General features: G+C 44.6%; 1 protein-coding gene across 1 annotated transcript in view; it reads left to right on the top strand.

Annotated features, from left to right (window-relative positions):
• poc1b (POC1 centriolar protein B) overlaps positions 1–19,849 on the top strand; it is a 38,732-nt gene that overhangs the window by 7,304 nt on the left and 11,579 nt on the right. The window contains exon 10 of the mRNA XM_083665971.1: positions 230–307. Within this exon, the coding sequence (XP_083522097.1) occupies positions 230–307 (78 nt within the window). The remainder of the gene's footprint in view (positions 1–229; positions 308–19,849) is intronic.

Raw genomic sequence — 19,849 nt, forward strand, 5'->3', positions numbered from 1 at the left:
AAGGCTTCTAATTCTGGATACAAAAAATAAATAAATAAAAAAACTTTGGTTAATCTTGAATAAATCTTGCTTCGTGACATACTCCCCCTGTTTTATAATCTTTTTGTCAATGCTTCTTCTTAGTAGTCCAGTGTTATGATAAAGGTATTTCTTCTGAGGGTGGGTTACATTTTTCTTTTCAGAAAAGCCATTTGTTTGTGACCTAGGCTACCATACTCCTTCTCCTTAGATCAGCCCTGTCGTTGCAGACACCCAGACCACCGACCCTCATGTGATAGAGGTGGGCCAGGCCCTCTACCCAGCCACGGTAAGCCCACCCACGCCAGGGAGGTTATTAAAGAAAGCTTAGAAAATTCAAAGTTCTCTTAAGAAATCTTCTTTTACATAGCCAAATGGAATGTTGCCATGGAATGTTGCTGCATCTCAGATTTTGTTTCATTATGACAAAACAGAATGTTATATGGATAATTATGGGTAATGTAGTATTTTGTTATCTTAAAAAAAATAAACAAACAACCCAGTTACATCAAAATATGATGTCACAATAGCTTCTAAGTTGCAGTGGCCCCGACCACCTAAAATCACAAAAACTGGCAAATAAACAAAACTACGCAATGGAGGAAAAGTACCCCAGACGCTGCTTATGGGCAGATTGGTTCGTCTGAGCCCATAATCACACCAATTGAGATTACTGGTCTGGTCTTTCGGAATTATACAATGCCCAAGTATTGGGAAAGGAAGCATTTTTTCTTTTGGCTCTATACTCCAACAGTTTGGATTTGAAATCAAACAATTACTATACAGTCAAAGTAGAGATTCTCAGCTTTAATTCAATGTCGTTCAGATTGCTTTCACCATTTAGAAATTACATTTCTGAAACATACTCCCCCTATTTCAGGGCACCAAAAGTATTGGGGAAAAAATCATATGTCCAAATGAAGCATGTTTAGTATTTGGTCGAAAATTCTTCGCATGCAATAACTGCCTGAAGTCTGCGACCCATTTTCCCCACCAGACGCGTACCTTCTGTGGTGATGCTCTACCAAGCCTGTATTGCAGCCATCTTCAGTTGTTTTTTGTTTTGAGGTCTTTTTGCCTTAAGTTCCCTCTTCAGCAAATGAAATACTTGGTCAAATGGATTTCAATCTCAAGATTGATTTGGCCACTATCGAACTTTCCACTTTTTGTCCCTGAAACACTTCCTAGTTGAATGCACACACTGCATCCCGGTGTAGCACTCCTGTAATAATGGCTTCTTTTGACTTGCAGTGACAACTCTTTGGTCTTCATGCTGACAGACACCGATAGTTGACTCCAAAGGCAAACTAAAGCCTAGAATCAATACTAGACGTTGACAGCCCTCATATACCTGCACAAATGATGTGACGGAACACACCTGACTAACCAGAAACACCTGTCAAGCCATAAAAGGGGTTGTAATTTATAAATGGTGAAACCAATCTGAATGAAAGCCACACTGAATTAAAGGTGAAAATCTCCACTTTAACCTCTTTAACCATTTGATTTAAAATCCAAACTGTTGGAGTATAGAGCCAAAAGAAGAAAGGATGCGTTCTTTACCCAATACTTTTACACAGTATATAAGATAACATCTCCTTTGCCCTACAGCGTTATGACAAGCCAAATGATGGTCTATGGTGCTATTTGAGTTTCACTGGTGTAGGCTCTGATGCGAAAAACCTAAATGTAACATCTACTGTCCACCAGGTGGCGATACAGACCAGTGTTCTTTGTTTTTATATCGACATGTATGACCACAGTACAAATACCTTCTGTGTGCTCTCTGTGTCTGCTCACTGACCCACATGTACTTGTTGGAGGCCACTATTCCAGGGGCATTTTCCCTGTGACACAGTGCAACACTGTACTGTGTGCATTTTTGGAGTTCAGTGATGGCCTCACTAGTATAAAATAAGGAATATTTTATACTATAGTTAATACCTTTAACTGAATCTCTGTCTAACTGTCTGAGGGATTTGGCAGGAATTATATTTTGTGGGGCTCGTCAAGGATTTGAAGTTATTTGTACAAATAAGTAGTGAATTGGTAGGCCTGAATATGGAAATTAGAGAAACTGAGCTCTGTTGTTGATGTTTGATGGCTGCTACCTCTTGATGTAGTTGAGGTAACCTTTTGATGGATCTTCATGCACTGCCAATGGGGGAAGTCTCAGAGGGAAGTCGTGACTGAACAAAGTCAAGTGAAATTAATTTGAATGATGAACCATTTTAATGCTGAACCGTATCAGGTATCTGGACGCACAGCCCTTAGCACACGAAAGCTAAGCAACCCTTCAAAACTCTCAAATGCCATTGATAATATAATTTTCTAGAGGAGGAGTATGGTTTGTTTGTGATGGTGGTGTAAACTGTATTGGGAAAGATTGCTACCTGTACACTCAGCGTTTAGACACCCTGTAAAAGATCCACCAGCCCACGATGAGGAGCATGCATACACGTTGAAGCAGCACGTGCTGCCTTCCTCTCATCACCACCCTAGCTACTCCTCTCCCTGCCTTCCTTCACGATGCCTCTGGCTCACTCGTGTTTGGGTGCCTGCATTTCTCACCTCCCCCGTTTCTCCACATCCTCCTTATTAGAGCCACTTAGTTTTGTATGTATATTGTGCACCTGTATACTTACCTTTTGTTATTTTCTTGCCTGTGATGAATGTACTTACCTGCTTATGGCTCCCCTGTTTGCCTTTACATGGGATTGTGGTGATTGCCGACATGTGATGGGGATATATGGGGGAGGTTTGAGTCAGCTGGGCAGGAGCGATTGCTAGACGTGGGAACGGTAAAGTCTTTTGACCTCACGCACTTTGATTCACTGAATTATCTCTATGCTTTAAGTTCTTTGGAAAATACTTTTTGTTTGCCCCTGTAAAGGAGAATGCATTCAAATGTTTTGTTGCAAACCTGTGCCTGGATCTTCGCAAATATTTTTGCTTATTGCTTTTGAGGGAATACGGAAAGTGGATTGTATGCGTCAAAACAACCCTCGCTCCAGCTTGGGCAGTGGCTATTAGTTTGGTAAAGAAGCCTCTATACTACTCCTCCTCTTCCTTCCTTCCTCCCTCTCTCTCTGTGTGAGGTTCTCTTGGCCTGGCTCCCTGTGCGAGTCGCCCGAGCGTGGCTGAGTGGAGGCCCATGCTCGCCAGCAGAAAGAGAGAGAGAGAGAATGAGAGAGAGAGGGAGAGGGAGAGAGAAAGAGAATGAGAATGAGAATGAGAGGGAGTACACGTGCCTGTGCCAAGGCCTCCAGGGGCTCCCTAACCAGAGAGCAGCGGCCCTAATAATAGACTACTGCTCTGCCTGTCTAACATGCTGACAACATCCTCTGCCACACACACCCCTACACACGCACCCCCCCCCCCCCCCACACACACCCACACACCCACACACGCACACACCCCCCCCCCACACACACACACACACACACACTCATACACTCACTGCATCTAAGGCAGCGAACAAGTTTGTGTCCCCAAAACAAACATTCACTAACTGACTCATTCCCTGCCGTAGTCATTTGTCCTTGTGTACACACACACACACACACACACACACACACACACACACACACACACTCACCACTTAGCCAGCTGAGGCTTGTATGAGCCGACTGGGGGTTCAGCCCGGTCCAGGATGCCCTTGGTCCTTCCCTGTCAGCTCCCATCACCGGGGTGGAGCGTGGAGCGTGAGCTATCCGGGGGTTTGCTCATCCCTATCCCTCACCCCAGAGTACTTCCCCTGCCACCCTGGGTCCGCGTCTCCTCCCTCAGCTCTCCTCCCGACCATTCCCAGCATAGGCAGGAAGGCAAGAGGGGGCTGAAGTCTGCTTGAAGGGGTCTTTTCCAAGTGACAGCTCATGCCGTCATTTCCTTTTAATGTCATTATGTCAGGGCTGTGTGTGTGTGTGTGTGTGTGTGTGTGTGTGTGTGTGTGTGTGTGTGTGTGTGTATAGAGTTCAAAGACTGTTAGGGGTATGTGTATGCCAGTGAGGCTACATGCCAATGTCATGTATTAGGGTTGCACAATATGTCGTATATCTATCACAATATTGACATACAATACAGAGCCTACAATGTTGCCTTTTATTTGACACTCACTCAAGAAAACAAAAAGGCCCTCGAGATGCACTTGACTGGTACATTTGCTCTGCATGCATGGATTTATCTTATTTGGTTATCGGACTCAGTTACTGTTTTTTACTTTGACACTTATTTTCAACCACGTCGAGTGGAACGATCAGGTGTTGACCTCAGTGTTTGATATTGCGCAGGTCATTTTGTCTGTGTAGTGCAGCCCTGTCGCATGCCATGCATGCGTGTGCCAGTGTGTAAGGTAATGAAATCATGCTTGCACACAAATGAATGTGTTTTCCTGCTCGTGCATCTTAACACAATATCACATGCCTTTTGACCTTTCGTGAGTGAGTTTGTGAAGTGTGCCACGGTATGTGAAACGAAGCCATTGATGTAAATCCTCACTTGCTTCTTACACTGCCTCTCTCTTTCTCTCCACACACACACACACACACACACACACACACACACACACTAATTAAGCGTTCCAGTGTGCTAGCAGCATTAGTAGGGCTCAGCGCTTCTGATTGGGGGACAAGCAGCAGAGGCGACATCATCATTGGATCCCCACGGGCAGGAAGGGGAGGGGGGGTGCCCACATCTCCATTGACTCAGAGTGCCTACCACTAGTCTTGAATGAATTCCTTGACTTCTCTCCCTATCCTGCAAGGAGAAGTTCACATGTGAAAACCACATGAGGGAAACCTATCCTTGTTCCTTCCAAGCTGTCGGCAGTCATGAAGGCGAGCGGAAGCCATCTAAGACTATTGGAATTCAGCCCAAATGAGAGAGTACTCTGAAGAGAGTGTGCACTACTGAGCGTAGGAGTGTACAGTACACCATTGATGGATGGGATTAGCTCTGTGAACACTGAACATCACAATGGGGGACGTTTTTTTTTCATGTGCAGTCAATCATCAAGCATATTGGAGTGGAAATCCTTGTGTTCTTGCAGTGCAATCGCAAAGAGGTTCCTTTTTGTGATATTAGTCCATATTCTATGTACACTGCAGAGTAAGATAAGCCACCGTTGAGTATGGTAGGAGTATTCTAAACGTGTGCACTTTGTTGAAGGCCTCTAGTGTACACTGGATAGGGTTGAAGTAGTCCACACAGTACACTGAGCCTGTTAGGAGTTTATTTCGGGTAGGTAGGAGAGAGAGCATATGAACGGACATCTCCATAGTTCCTGCTGACAGTGAGGGAACAGGCAGGGTGAGAATGTCAAGGCACAGAGGGGTATAAATAGCCAGACAGGTCTATTACAGGTATTGGGGACACCTCAAAGGCAAATGGTGCATTCATGTTTCTCTACTGTTTCTCTGTCAAATCTCCCCGTCTCTCTTCTGGCTGGGTGGCTGAAAAATAACGCGAGTTTACATCGAGTGTCAAAGCAATTGCGCTCAATTGGAATCACATCAACTGAAAACCACATGGAGTAGGCAGGCGTGAAATTAATCCAGAGCAAACGTGTGTGTGTGTGTGTGTGTGTGTGTGTGTGTGTGTGTGGATTAGATGTCAAAGTTTAGCTTTGGTTACGTAGCCCCCTCTTCTTACACACATGCGGTACCCCTATAGAACTTTGCTGCGACGCCAACTCAACCAGACAAGACCCCTCTACCCACATGCCTCCTGTCTTACCCTCTACCCACATGCCTCCTGTCTTACCCTCTACCCACATGCCTCCTGTCTTACCCTATACCGAATATCATGTGTGTGTGTACATGTGTGTGTGCGTGTACACTCATATATGCGGGTGTCTGTTTTTCCATAAGTGTGTGTGTGTGTGTGTGTGTTTGTATGCATGTGTGTAATCATATTCTCTGTGTGTGTACAAGAACCTGCCAGAGCTTCCTTCCTGTGCAGGAGAGTACAGGATATTGGATGGCCCGGAGGTGTGGATACCAGGTCTAAGTGCTGTGGAAGAAGAGCACGAGTGACGAGACATGACGGAACTGACTAAAGATAGAAGCGGCCCCCGGGGGGAGGTTCACTTTCCACCAGGAGAGCTCTCAGAGATTTCCTAACAGCCTGAGAGTGAACACTATACACACACACACACACACACACACACACACACACACACAATACACACTGCACACACACACTACACACACACACACACACACTGCACACACACACACTATACACACTACACACACCACACACACACACACACATACACACACTACTCACTACACTCTCTCGCTGCCGCCTGAGCCCCATCTCATGTGGGTGGGTTGAGTGTGTAGTGATGGGTTTCTCCTCATATTGAACGCTTCTAGTCTGCCATGGTAGCCAGGACTTCTTATAAAACACATTAATCTCAATAGAGCCAGCGCGAGGCCTGCGAAAATAAACATCTTGAGCAATTAAACCTCAATCCTCTGAGTAAACAAATGCCGGCAAATTAACAGCATTTTGAGTTGGGAAGATAGCACAAGCTGGTTGTTGTGTTTTTTAACAGCTTGCATCTTTTTTCTTTTCTTTTTTTTTTACCTCAGGAAATTGGTATTATTATTTCTTACATTTGTGTCTATTATGATAAACCAGTAGCCTTTTCCCTTTTAGATTGTCTTTATTTTCCCACCACATAGTGGAATTCACAGTGGAATATAAAGTTGCCTTTTAATCAATCAAGTATCTTAGCAGACGTTTGGTAACTGAATTTACGCAACGTTTCCAGAGCACTTGATTGCTCGGTGAGAAACGAGATGGAAACTGGCTCATGACACCGCATACATCCCGTAATTATTGCTTTGCCAGCCGGCTTTCCCAGCAGCCTTAGCCGCAGTGGCAGCGTTGACATGTGCATGGCCAAACATGATCTCACTCATCAAAGATACAGGAGGGGCAAGCCTTATCACTTATTCAGTAGGGTTCTCTCTCAGTTTTCCTCCCTCCCTTCCTTCCTTCCTTCCTTCCTCTCTCTCTCTCTCTCTCTCTTCCTCTTCCCCCTGTCTCTTTATCTCCACCTTACGCAATGATCACTCAGACGAGGGAGGGGGCCGTTGCTTGAGGGCTGCATTCGACTACGTAACTCTTCTTTCGAATGCTTTCTTTTTTCTTTTTTTCTGTTCTAAGCCAAGTGGTTATCAAACCTGCTCCCTCTTGAAGCAGAGAGCTTTCAATTCCACAGGATATATACAGGATATTCTGTTTCCCCTTCCGTTATTCATACGGGCCTCGGACATGCCTCAATACTCTGAAATGGCCGCCTTGTCTTTTCTTCATTGCCACTAATTGTATCAGAATAAGATCTTGTATTTTGCCGTTCATGTCCACCCTCTCTGAATATCCTCTATTATGTTAGTTAGGTATGTCCTTACTGTAATATGGAATGCATGTCTGCTCTCCGAACTCACAGATAAATGCCTGCAGTTAGCCAATATTATACCAAAGCTAGTATTCCCTTAGCATCAGCTTACCTCAGTTCCCTCCTGACAGTACCCCGTGTCCTCCCTCTCGAAATGTCCTCTCTCAAGGGTACAGACCGTGTCCTGAGGGGCCTCTGCTGAGAATGCGCTGACAGTCAGTCGACACAGGAAGCTAAAAATAGCTCCACACAGGTCTATTACAGGTATTGGGGACACCTCAAAGGCAAATGATGCGCTCTTGTTTTCCCCTGCCCTTCTCCCTCTGCTGTTTTTATCTCTTGTCTTAGGGGAGATGATGAAAATAGAATTTGCATCAGGAATTCTAAGACTAGGTATACTTTGGTGACAATCTAATGATATTGATGGGTCGGTCCAAGAGATCATGATTGAACCTATTGTATTATTATTGACATACTGTTTCTACAGTAACAGTCTGAATATAGTCACTGGCTGAAACCTATTTTCTATTTGTTGTTTTTGTAAGTATGGATGTGTATGAGAATGCAGCAGGTTAGACATATTTGCCACTGCTAGTTATATTTTGGTTCACGGTATACAGACCATGGAGATGTACAGTAAAGGCCTCTTACTGTATTCCAAGGTTGGGGCAAATTCCTTGTCAATTCCATAAATTCCGCGAGTGAATTGAATTCCAGTATGCTGGCCCAGTGGAACGTCACTGGAGACACCCAAACAAACATCCAGTGCTGTAAAACTGACATGAAAATGGTCGTGTTTGTCTTCAAAACTTACCCCTGCCATAATGTAAATCAAAAGTATCAAAGAAATGTTTTCTCTGCTCAGACAGTTGGAAACTGAGGGGGCGACAGATGAGGGAGACCATGCCATGGTGGTGGTGGTGGGTGACATGCCAGGGTGGCGGTGGGTGATATGCCAGTGTGAGATCTGATGTCTTTGTGTTTTTGTGTCGTTGTTTATTCACCCATGGTTACAGACAGTACGTTTACATTTGCCGTGCTCTTCACATCCGGGGGGGGGGGGGGTGTCACACTGGCATAGATTACTTTTTCTTACGAAGACTGATGGATAGATGACTCACTTACTTAGACAAATGTATTTGTTGCAAGTCGCTTTGGAAAAAGGTGTCTGCTAAATGCCATAAATGTAACACTTCCTTGACTCCCCCCCCCTCTCTCTCTCCTCAAACAGAAGCCCAAGCACCTCAGGTTACCTGTTTGCACCCTACACCCGCTGTGAGATTTTCCATTGTATTTGATCTATTCCAATATCGGATCCGGTTTGCTGTCTTTGTGAAACCCGGCTACCTGGTGTTGCTATTTTTGAACAGCGCAGTGAGGATATGGCCCGTTGAACTGCGTGGGCAGATCAAGCACGCCAGCACTCTGCCACCGGCTTAAAGTGTGCTTATTTCTGTATCGCATATCCAGCTGAGGAAAGCAAACTATTGATTTGTGCTGATTTATCTAGAGAGGAGTGTTTACCTGTAGACTGCAGGTGGAGGTCGATTGAAACTGGGTCGCGCTTTCTGTGCATTTGGGAGGGAGAATTGTTTTTGATTCTATTTTTTTAGCTGGTGTGTGGGTTGAAATTGGTTCCCTGTGTTTAATTTGTTGGTATCATCCTGTACGGAAGTGTTTCTAAATGCTTGAATGTCTGAGTTTGAGATGGTTTGGAAAGGGGATTCTGTTGGATCACATCAGTTATTTCCTAGTTCATATTGTCCAAATCCCCAAACCATATTTTATGCTAAACAGGAAGACATTGGAATGTCGGATCCAAATCTACTTTTCCCATTGGCTGCGTGTGTGATTGTGTGTGTGTTTGAGTGTGTCTGTGTATGAGCAGGGGTCTGTGCTTTCATGTGTTTGCGCTTGTGCCTGTGTTAGTGTGTGTATTTGAGGGGAGGATTACCGGGATAGGGATAGGAAAACAAATCCGCTTCCTGTGAGGGGAGAGAGCCACGGGGTCATGGGCTCCGGAGGTACGGGTGAAACCTGACACTTGCCGGGTCCCACAGGTTAAGCCCCCCCATCAGAAGGCCGGCCCACCTGTTAGGAAGTCATTCATCTCTGCTCCCCAGAGAAAGGGGGTCGCATATCCCCCTCTGTGCCCCCCAAGCCCCCCCCCCCCCCCCCCCCCCCAACAGTGACTACACCAAACAATGAAACATAGCAAACAGTGTGTTCACTGTTTCGTCCTTGTTCCCTCTTCACTTGCTCTTGCACTTTCTCTCTCATCCCGCTGCTCCTGCTCTGTGTATTACCTTCCCAGTCTTTCAAACCGTGACTCTATTGTACAGCCACCTCCTAGCCTGTACCGTGTCAGGTGGTCCATGAGGCCAGAGAGAAGGCATGCTGGAGACTGTTTTTGGCACCATACCCTCATAACCTAAGAACAAATCAGTCTCAAAACATTCCCAAACCATTCCTAAAGTAACTCGAAATCAAATCCAAACCATGTAGTCCAGACCTCAATTTGGTATGATGGAAACAATCACAAAAGTTCCAAGTATTTGACATACATAACCATGAAATAAGAAAAAAATGGGGACCTATCATCACGATTTCTGATATTGCTTTTGTGTTCTGTGATCCTTACTTTTGAATTCCCTCATGGTTTTCCAAACATAATAGAACCCACACAGTCATTTCTACACATTTAGTTTAACATATTATTCTTCCTTTTGACCTTAAACTTCTTCCAGTGTGGAAAGGTTTTTTCCTTCATAAATGAGCTATTTTGACCCTGCAGCCATACAAGTTGTCAATATCAAGTTTTTGTGCATGCCATTCCCAAACCTTACAGCAATGATATGAGACCTATATGAAAGTGATTCATTCGTAGCCAACTGTAAACATGATATGCTGGACAGGGGCGAAAAAATACCAACAGCTATTATAGGCAACTATAAATGAATGGATACCTGCAGTAAGACAGTGAAAATATACAGTGCCCTGTGTAAGTAATGGAATAGTGAAGCTGATTTTGTTCTTCTTTTGGCTCTGTACTCCAAAAGTTTGGGTTTGAAATCAAACAATTGCTATGAGGTTAAAGTAGAGATTATCAGCTTTTATTTGAGGGTATTATTGAGAAATGACATCACCTTTTATACATAGTCCCCCTATTTCAGAGCACCAAAAGTAATGGGACAATTGGCATGACAGGGAGAGCTGTCAATGTCTAGCCTTTATAGTCTGCTATTGGTGTCTGTCAACTTGAGGACCAAAGAGGTGTTAAGATGTAAGTCATGGAAGACATTATCAGGCTGAAAAATCTGAAATCTGTTGATTTTGCCAAAAACAACAGTTTGGAACATACAACACAAGAAAAGAAAGCACTGGTGAGATGAGCAATCGCAAACGGGCTGGTAGGCCAAGGAAGACTTCCACAGTAGGTGACCGAAGAATGATCACCATAATTAAGAAAACCCCCCAGAAAAACTGTCCCACAGATCAGGAACACTCTCCAGAAGGTAGGCGTGAATGTGTCAGAGACTACCATCCGCAGATTACGTCACCAGCCAAACTACAACAGAGGATCTACCAAGCTGAATTCCACAGCTGCCTTCAGCTGTAGCTGCAGATACAAACCTGACCACACACCCTACTAGCTGAGTTCTCATTACCATCCTAGGATTTGATCCCTGGTCCTTCATCCATACACTGAAACCCACCTAATGTAAGGCATGAGCTCTGTCTTATTCTAACCTCCAATGCCGACACCCGCTTCATTCACAGGGTGTGAACCAGTATGAATCCTATGGGCTGAACTTTATCACCCTCTTCTTAGGATATGAACCCTAACCCGATGACCCTTCACCTCACTCATAGAAAACGAATCCTAGCCCTGGACGCTGAAATCCTACCACCTCATTCTCTCCAAAGGCTTTGAGCCCTAATGGTGTCTTTGCTCTCCGTGGACTGGGAGGTGGGCCCCTGAGTGGTCTGAGGGTTAGGAGAGGAAACTGGGGCCCAGTTGAAAAGAGCACTTTGCCAGTAAGGCTCCACATTCCACCCGGGCCTCCCCTGTTTGATCCTGACCTGTTGCTAACTCTGACGTGCTACCCACGTCTATCTCAGAGACCCTCCAAGTGCTGAGCACAGCGAAAATCTAGGTCAGCTCATCCGTCACGTTTTCACGTCACGTTTTCCAGCACGAAATAATGAAGGATTTGCGTATGGGTGTGAGTGTGTGAGGACTTTTCTTTTTTTCTTTCTTTTTTTTCTTTTTTGGCACTTCCGGACTGTTGGCCCTCTCTTTGATCTGATTGTTTGAGAAGGTTATTTTTTAAGAAGGTTAAGATTATGTTGTTGAATAATGCCAAGTTTTTGTGCAAACACGCAGGAGAAATGGCAGAGTCCTTAATGCCAATAGCTACTTTTCGATAGCAGTGCCAGTGCATGTTTTCATGATTTGTTGTTTGCTGTTTGCAGTGTCTGGGAACCCCCTGGGAAAGGTTAGCTAGCTTGGAACATGGTCTGAGAGAGGGACCTAGGCTAACCTAACACTCCCATTGTTTTACAATGGGCCAGTTAGCAATTAGTGTCTGGCTTATCGTGAGTAGTGAGTGAGTTTCCCGTCAAGGTGCTTTACAGTCCATTTGGTATGAGCTCAAGTGCTAAAGCAGATTAGCAGGCATTTGTGTGGCAATGCAGCTTGGCTCAAGTCAAATCCTGCATAGCAACTCTGCATAGCGACAGCAGCTTCCTGTGCACTGATGCCTTTACCAAGTATTCTGTTTATTTTTTCGATTCTTGAGCTCTTTGAATTCATGAATGGCTTGTTTTCTACTACACTTGGCAAAGGCACGTTCAATAAAGGACTGTGTCTCCGAGTGTTTCCTCTGTGTGAATGTGTGAACCCTTTAAACAGTGTCCTCATGGTTCTTTTTATGTTATTGAAAGTGGTGATGGTTAGAAGAAACAATGCAGAGGATCAAAGTCGTTTGTACTGTATCTGAATTGCATCCATCTCTCTCTCACCCCCTCTCCCCCCCCCTCTCTCCCCCCTCTCTCTCCCCCCCTCTCTCTATCATGTTGTTTACTTTACCACAGTCAGGGTGAACAGGTTGGCTTTTCTCTCTGATGTAGATGTTGAGTCACGGTTTTGTCTGGCGCTGTGTCCAGATTACCTGGGCAGATTAACCTCCCACCGTCCTGCACACGCACGCACACACACACAAACACACACACACACACACACACACACACACCTAAGCCTCCATATGGCCACCTAGAGTTCATATCCTCAGAGTTCATTTCCATCACTAACTGTATACGTATCTCCCTTCTTAATCTTCTCATGTCCATCTAAAATACATGTTAGTGTTAACCTACAACTGTCCAGTGTTATATAACCCAGAACAGGATGAGTGACTACATTTTAGTGTTACATGACTTCTTAACACACCCTACAGTTTACTGTAGAATTCAGTCAGTGTTGCGGTATTACTATACTGTAATATATTGACGAATAATGATGGTAAATTCTTACAAGGCACTTTCATCCCAGCTAAGAACCATTTTATCTTCCTATTCTATTCTAAATGTGCACCAATCTGGCTTTAGACCTGATCATGGCACAGTCTCAGCTGCTACGCTTGTCTTCCATGATGTGTCAAATTGCCTAGATTAGAAAAAAGCATTGTGCTGCCTTATTTATAGATCTCTCCAAGGTATTTGATACGGTTGACCATTACCTACTCATTCAGAGGTTGTCTGAAATAGGCCTGGATCAGGCTTCATGTAGATGGTTTGAAAATTATTTAACGGAGAGAACACAGTGTGTTCCACAAGGATCAATTCTTGGTCCGGTTCTTTTTACTCAACAATATTGGATTATCTGTAAATATCTGTAACCTGCATCTATATGCCAATGACACTGTTGCATATATGCTATTGCCCCCACAATTGACCAGGCTTTTTCTGAGCTACAGTCTGCATTCGCCATCCTGCAGAGAGCATTTGTTGTGCTGCTGGAAAGACAAAATATATGTTATTTACCAAATCACAGAAAAATGTATCTGATTTATGCACATGTGCTTTGGGTGGTGCCCCCATTGAGCATGTCCCTGCTTATAAATACCTGGGCATTTGGTTTGACAAAGACTTGACCTTCAGAAAACATACAGAGGAGCTTGTTAAAAAGCTAAGATTTAAGGTGGGCTTCTTTTATAGGAATAGATCTTGCCTTTCCCTGAACAGCAGAAAGCAATCAACCTTCATGATGATATCATCTACCAAATGCAGCAGCCACTCCTCATAAACCTTTGGATGCCATCTACTGAACCATAGCGCCCTTCGCTTTATCACAGGTGATCATTTTAATACTCATCATTGCATACTTTATCACAAGGTTGGCTGGACCTCGTTGAAGTCCCATAGATCTCTTCATTACTCCATTTTTGTGTATAAAGCCCCACTGCATAAACTCTCAGCTTATCAAACCTTATTATTAAAATTCAAGAACAAAATTACATAACCCGTTCTCAGAGTTTGTTAACTCTTGAGGTTCCCCGGGTCTCCACGGAATTAGGTAAATCCACTTTTAGATATGGTGCACCTACCTGCTGGAACTGCTGGAATCTACAGAACAAAAATTCAGTTGGATGTTCTGGTGCTGCTTGGGCAAATTAGGGTATTAATTGAGGACCTCCTTGGTGAAGGATATGAATGTTTCTCCTAATATATTGTGTTTTTATATGATTTCTGTATTGAACTGTGTTGTATTTTTTATGTGTTGTTTTTGTTATTGTGTAAATATTGAGGACCTGCAAAAGAGGCCTTGGTCTCAGTGTGTTTCCCCTGTGTAAATAAAGGTTAAATAAAATTACCATATCTTCCACAAACCTCTCATAGCCTTAGTGAAGCAATTAGCTATCTGGATAAGAGTGTCCTAACTGTGATCCTCTACAGTCCTCTCTCTGTATCCATCCTGCCATTACCTTTATGACCCGGGGCCCCTTGTGACCAGCTATATTTGAACACTTAAGTGAGCCTAATGAAAGGAAGTCACCCATTTACTTCCCTTTTATTTTTAGAAACCCTCATTGCCTCTGTAGAGAATTGTTGGTATACTTCAAAGGCCCCAGTCTGAATTGACAGCCTGACCCATGTCAGTGTTCGAACGCCGGGACTCTTGTGACGCTCTTCCAGGGGTTATTTATGGAATGGCGCATGCTATCACTCAGGAAGCGCGGACAACAAGCGCAGCAGTGATGTCCCTGATTTTGGCATGGGTCAATCGGATTAGGCCCCCCAAATCAAATTACCTTCAAGTTTTCCCTGGAATTCAGCTGGACACCCGGAGTCATATGTTTTCGATGTGGAATAACGTGCAATTATGTTTTTTTCCGCCCGCACCAGACATCATTTAGAACAGCCTCATCCACTCCTGCATACATACAAACAAGTGCAAACAAAATCTACTTGTTAGAGGGCAAAGGTTAAAGTCACCCTCCAAGATTGCTGCCATATGTTTAGTTAAAGCCACCTGACATATTATCTCTTTTCTTTTCCTCTTTTTCTTTCTCTCTTTTTCTCTACTCTTCTCTTTGGATCTCTGGCCCCAGCACTAGGCCCTCTCTCAGGCCCACACAAGAAACCTCTGACGTTAGAACAGACTTCCTCTTTTTCATCCTTCACTGTAGAACACAATGGGCTCTGTCTATGGACACAGGAGGAAACACTTGTCTGTCTGTCTGTCAGTTATTAGCTCCACCTGGTTAGGGTCAAAGTTGAACGAAGGTGAGGTCTTTAACAGGGTAACCCGTGGTCTTGTGGAGGTGGTTCTTCTACAGTACTCTAGTTGTGTCTTTCTAGGCCTCTCCTTCCAACTCTCTAGACTTGTCCTCTTCCTCCTCTGCTATGTTCTGTCACTCCTCTCCCTTCTCGGGAGCCGTCATTCTCCCAGTCCTCTTGTTTACCCCTCTCACTCCTCTCATCAACCCTCTCACCTTGTCTGTTCCCTCTTTCCTTCTGCCAAATATATCCCCTCTTCTCTCTTCAATCCTTCCTCCAAACTCCATCCCTCCAAAACTCTTTCCTTCTCTTCATCTCTTTGTTGACCTTGTTTGACCCCAGGGTGCATGTCTGTGTGTGTGTGTGTGTGTGTGTGTGTGTGTGTGTGTGTGTGTGTGTGTGCGCACACTGTGGTGTGTGCACTATTGTATGTGCGTGTGAGTCAGACTTTACTGCTGAAGTTTTTCTCACATTCTTGGGATGCCACAGCATTCCAATGCGGTCCCCTCTTCCTGTTCCTTTCCGCCGGTCGCTGACTCTCCCAGTTATTTACGAGACCCCGGGAAGCCGATCCCACCCCCAGGACTCTAAAATTAGGGGGGTCAATTCACACCTTTTCCAAAGCAGCCATATTTGATACCCGCCGTTCCGGTGTTGGTGTGAGCGCGGCCTCCTTCCTTCATCTTCTTCTCCTCCTGTTCTGCAGAAAGAGCCAGGTTCTGTCATCAGTTACTCGTTTTCCCGTGAGAGAGAACCTTGATTCATTGACTGATTGAATTAGGTGTGCTAATGCGCTTAAGCCTGTGAATGAATTTTTAGGACTAATGCCACGTCAGTGTCAATGAGGTTGGAAGATTAATACTTGGATTAATTATGTATTATTATTATTATTATTACTAGGAACTTGTCACTCCTAAGTGAAGGTTCCTTAAACATTTGTATACGTCAGTTTGGTCTACAGTGGAGGTTTTGTGAAAAATGGCTGCCACACTTCACCCAAAGTTGGTGACGTAGTTGGTGATTGGGGTTGGTTGGTTTAGAAAGCTACTGGGAGAAATGGTCCGATTAGGGCTTTTGACATTTTCGATCAATCAGCTTTGGCCACAATGAAGAACTGTAGATCTCTTTGTTTGTGGCAATACCTCCAAAACCGCATAGTGCGTCAGCTTACTAATTTGCAGACGGAGCTTTGGTTCTAAGGCTGATTTAGAGTTAAGCAGGAAAATTAAGCATTAAAAATCATTAAACACATGTTTAGAATGGAGTAGTTTCTGTTGGCCGCAGGACTTTGTTGATATGTAGGAACGGCAAAAAAAGGGAATCACTTTCGAATAGGTACCGAAAGATTTGGAATGATTCCCAGCCCTCCTCATAAGCTCACACACTGAAGCCAGAGACAGAGACACACATCCCCACACACACAGATACCCCTTCCCTCATACGCACACACACACACACACTGCATGGTGCCTCCTTCGCTCAGGGAATGTGCCCTGGTAGGAGAGTGTCCCGTTGTTTGATGTGAAGGATCCTAGTAGTGGATGTCAACCCTATTTAGCTCTCCAGCCGATGACCTACCAGCGCTGGCACCAACAGAGAGAGAGGGGAAAGGAGAGGAGAGTAGTAGAGAGAAGAGGGGAGGAATAGAGAGGAAAGGAGGAGAGGAATAGGAGAGGAAAGGAGGAGAGGAATAGGAGAGGACAGGATGAATGAAGGATGAGGGGAGATAAATTGGAGAAACACAGGGAGAGCAGAGGAAAGTACCAGTGAGCCTTGTCGGTTGTTGCCCCTGTGTCTTGGTCAGACTTGGTCAGAGAGTCTCGCAAACTAAGCTTTTCGATTTTAGAGTTGTGTTGGGCATCAAAAGTATTGCAGTTGTTGATGTTAAGAGTGCCAATATTTCTAGCCAACATGGAGGATAAGACCCTGTTCTGTCATTTGGTTGTCTTTCTTTGCAGTACCATTGTGTGGCTCTCCTCATAGTACCTGGAAAAGACTAGAGTAGTAGTCTCAGCAGTAGCCACCACATGACAGGGCATGGATCAGCATGATCCGTCAGAGTCCGTGCACGCTGGAAGCTGTGGGGTGCGGGGAACGGAAAGTAAAAGCATGTACTGTACCTGAAACGTGACTTCAGCAGCACCACGGTCCCTTTGAACCCTACACATGTGACCCCTTCCTGTCCCCATACAGAGAGACAGTCTCTTGTATGCCACTGTGACAAAGGGCCGAGGGGCTGTGTGTGTGTGTGTGTGTGTGTGTGTGTGTGTGTGTGTGTGTGTGTGTGAGAGAGAGAGTGCAGCAGGGTCCCAAATGGCGAAGGACAAAAGGCCACCCGTTGCTGCCGGGGCCAGGGCTGCTCTCGTTCCCCCCGTACCCCGCCGACACTGTGAAGGGCAGGGGCACAGCGTGACCTCTCACCCCCCACAGCTCCACCTGCCAATCAGCGGGCCCAACTCTCCCCTCTAACTCGCGCTCCCCATGTTGCTGCTGGTGCCGCTGTGAGGCCCTGTATACCCCATCACTCTACCCTTCTGTCAGTCATGCAGGCAGTCAGTCTGTTCTGAACAACAAAACACATGCTTTTCCGTTGTGATACCTACTCAGGGATCATCAATAATGCAAGAAGAAGATCATATTGTAAACATATTTTTCTAAGAGCCGGTTTTGTTTGTCTGGCAACTGATGAAACGGTATTCAGCCATATGTGCTCTTGCTACTCTAACTCAACTGACAAATTGTATACAGTAGAGCTGTGTGTGTGTGTGTGTGTGTGTGTGTGTGTGTGTGTGTGTGGGAAGTCCAATAAAATGTGAATAATGTGGCTAAATCTTTCCAAGGGGCTTTAAAATGGGCTAATCTTATGCAAAGCCACAATGACGCTCATTCATTTCCCGAACCGTGAGAGGAATCACCTCAACCTCTTCAGACTTGGGTGGGAAAGTGGAGCTGAGTGACCTCCAAGTATGAATGTGAGAGAGATTACACATGTTAACTTTTTTGTTGATTTGATTACACTTGAGACCTTGGTGGGAACGTGGCTGAAAACCCTTCAACACTAATATGAGAGTTATTACTCCTCTCTGTAATACCGTAGCCTCCTTTTGCTTCCAGGAAAGGTAGCCTATTCAAAGAACACTTCTGTGAATCAATTTCAACCTAATATGCTTCCAGCATGCTACGCTGTCTCCAGGTGAATGCAACTCTGGGCTTTGGCGATTATCTGTAGAATCTTGATGGTTGACTAGTTCCTCCTGGGAAAATGTTGTTGAATAGTTGACTATTCAATGTGCACAAGAAAGCAGGATACTATAGTAAATTGTATTTACCTAGAACTGCTAATGTGATCTTTGAGTTAAAAAAAATAGTTTAATTTTTGGTGTCATAGTATGATAACACAAGCAAATGCAATAGCTTCCCCATTTCCTCGGTCACATTTAGTCCGAATTGGTTTATGCTGTTCTATTGTGTCAGACAGTGGACTTTAAATGGGTTACCAAGCGACAAACAGATAAGAAAAAGAACATCACTTTGCACGCACGGTTGTGGTGGAGGAACAGAAGTGGAAAGGGGAAGGAAAGTGGGAGGAAGAAGACAGAGTAAGCAGAAGTGACAGGCACGTACTGTACCTGAAACGTGACTTCAGCAGCAGAAAGTGGGAGGAAGAAAACGGAGTGGAAGCAGAAGTGCTGACGACTGTACAATATGTGGAAGAGCTGAAGAAAGAGAAGGAACAGAAAGTTCCAGAAATTAAGAGGAGAGAGAAAAAAACAAAACAAGCCCCATTACCGATAGCATCCAAATAGAGGAGCTAAGTAGCGCGCCAAGTATAGAAAAGAACAAGGCTTGTTGAGGGACGGGCGGAAGCAGACAGGACATTGGAGGAACGGGTGGGCAGTGTGCAAATAGTGCAGAGAAAAAAAGAGGTGGAGAAAGTCAAACAAAGATGGGGTGAATCCACAATGGTACCTTACTGCAAAAATGTAGGCCTCCATAAAGACATGGGCTGAAACAAACCTGTGTATGTGTGTGTGTGTGTGTATATATATATATATATATATATATATATATATATATATATATATATATATATATATATATATATATATATGATTGTGTGTCTTAGGTCTCTGTGTGCACACAGTTGTTCGTGCCTGTATGTGTGTCAGGGTTAAGATGATGACACTGGCTGATACAGAAGGCGCTACGCGTAGGATCAAGCGTGTTTGCTCTGTAGGTGTTTGCAAAGTGGAGTACGGCTTTGGCAGGACACAATGTTCCCACTCCATTAGCCCTAACCCAACATAATGGCTTTCTTACCCTCCCTCCCCCCCCCCCACCCCCCTCTCTCTCTCTGCTGGTGAAGACCCCTGGTCGTTCAGTGGGAGAGGGTAAAACTGTCACGTATCTGGATTGAGATGGAAATGAGATTTAGAAATGCATAAGTGAATCATGCATTATTGGAAATGGTTTCCATTCTAGACATTACCTCGATTTTGTGTGTGTGTGTGTGTGTGTGTGTCTGTGTCTGTGTGTGTATTCAGTAGTATGGGACAAATAGGCCTATTGCCAACTGCCACGAGGGCAACATATTGTTTTTCACGTTAAGAATGCCCTTGTCGCTTGCCTACAATGCCAATG

Source organism: Argentina silus (genome assembly GCF_951799395.1).
Source record: "Argentina silus genome assembly, chromosome: 3".
In the NCBI taxonomy this organism is placed as follows: domain Eukaryota; kingdom Metazoa; phylum Chordata; class Actinopteri; order Argentiniformes; family Argentinidae; genus Argentina; species Argentina silus.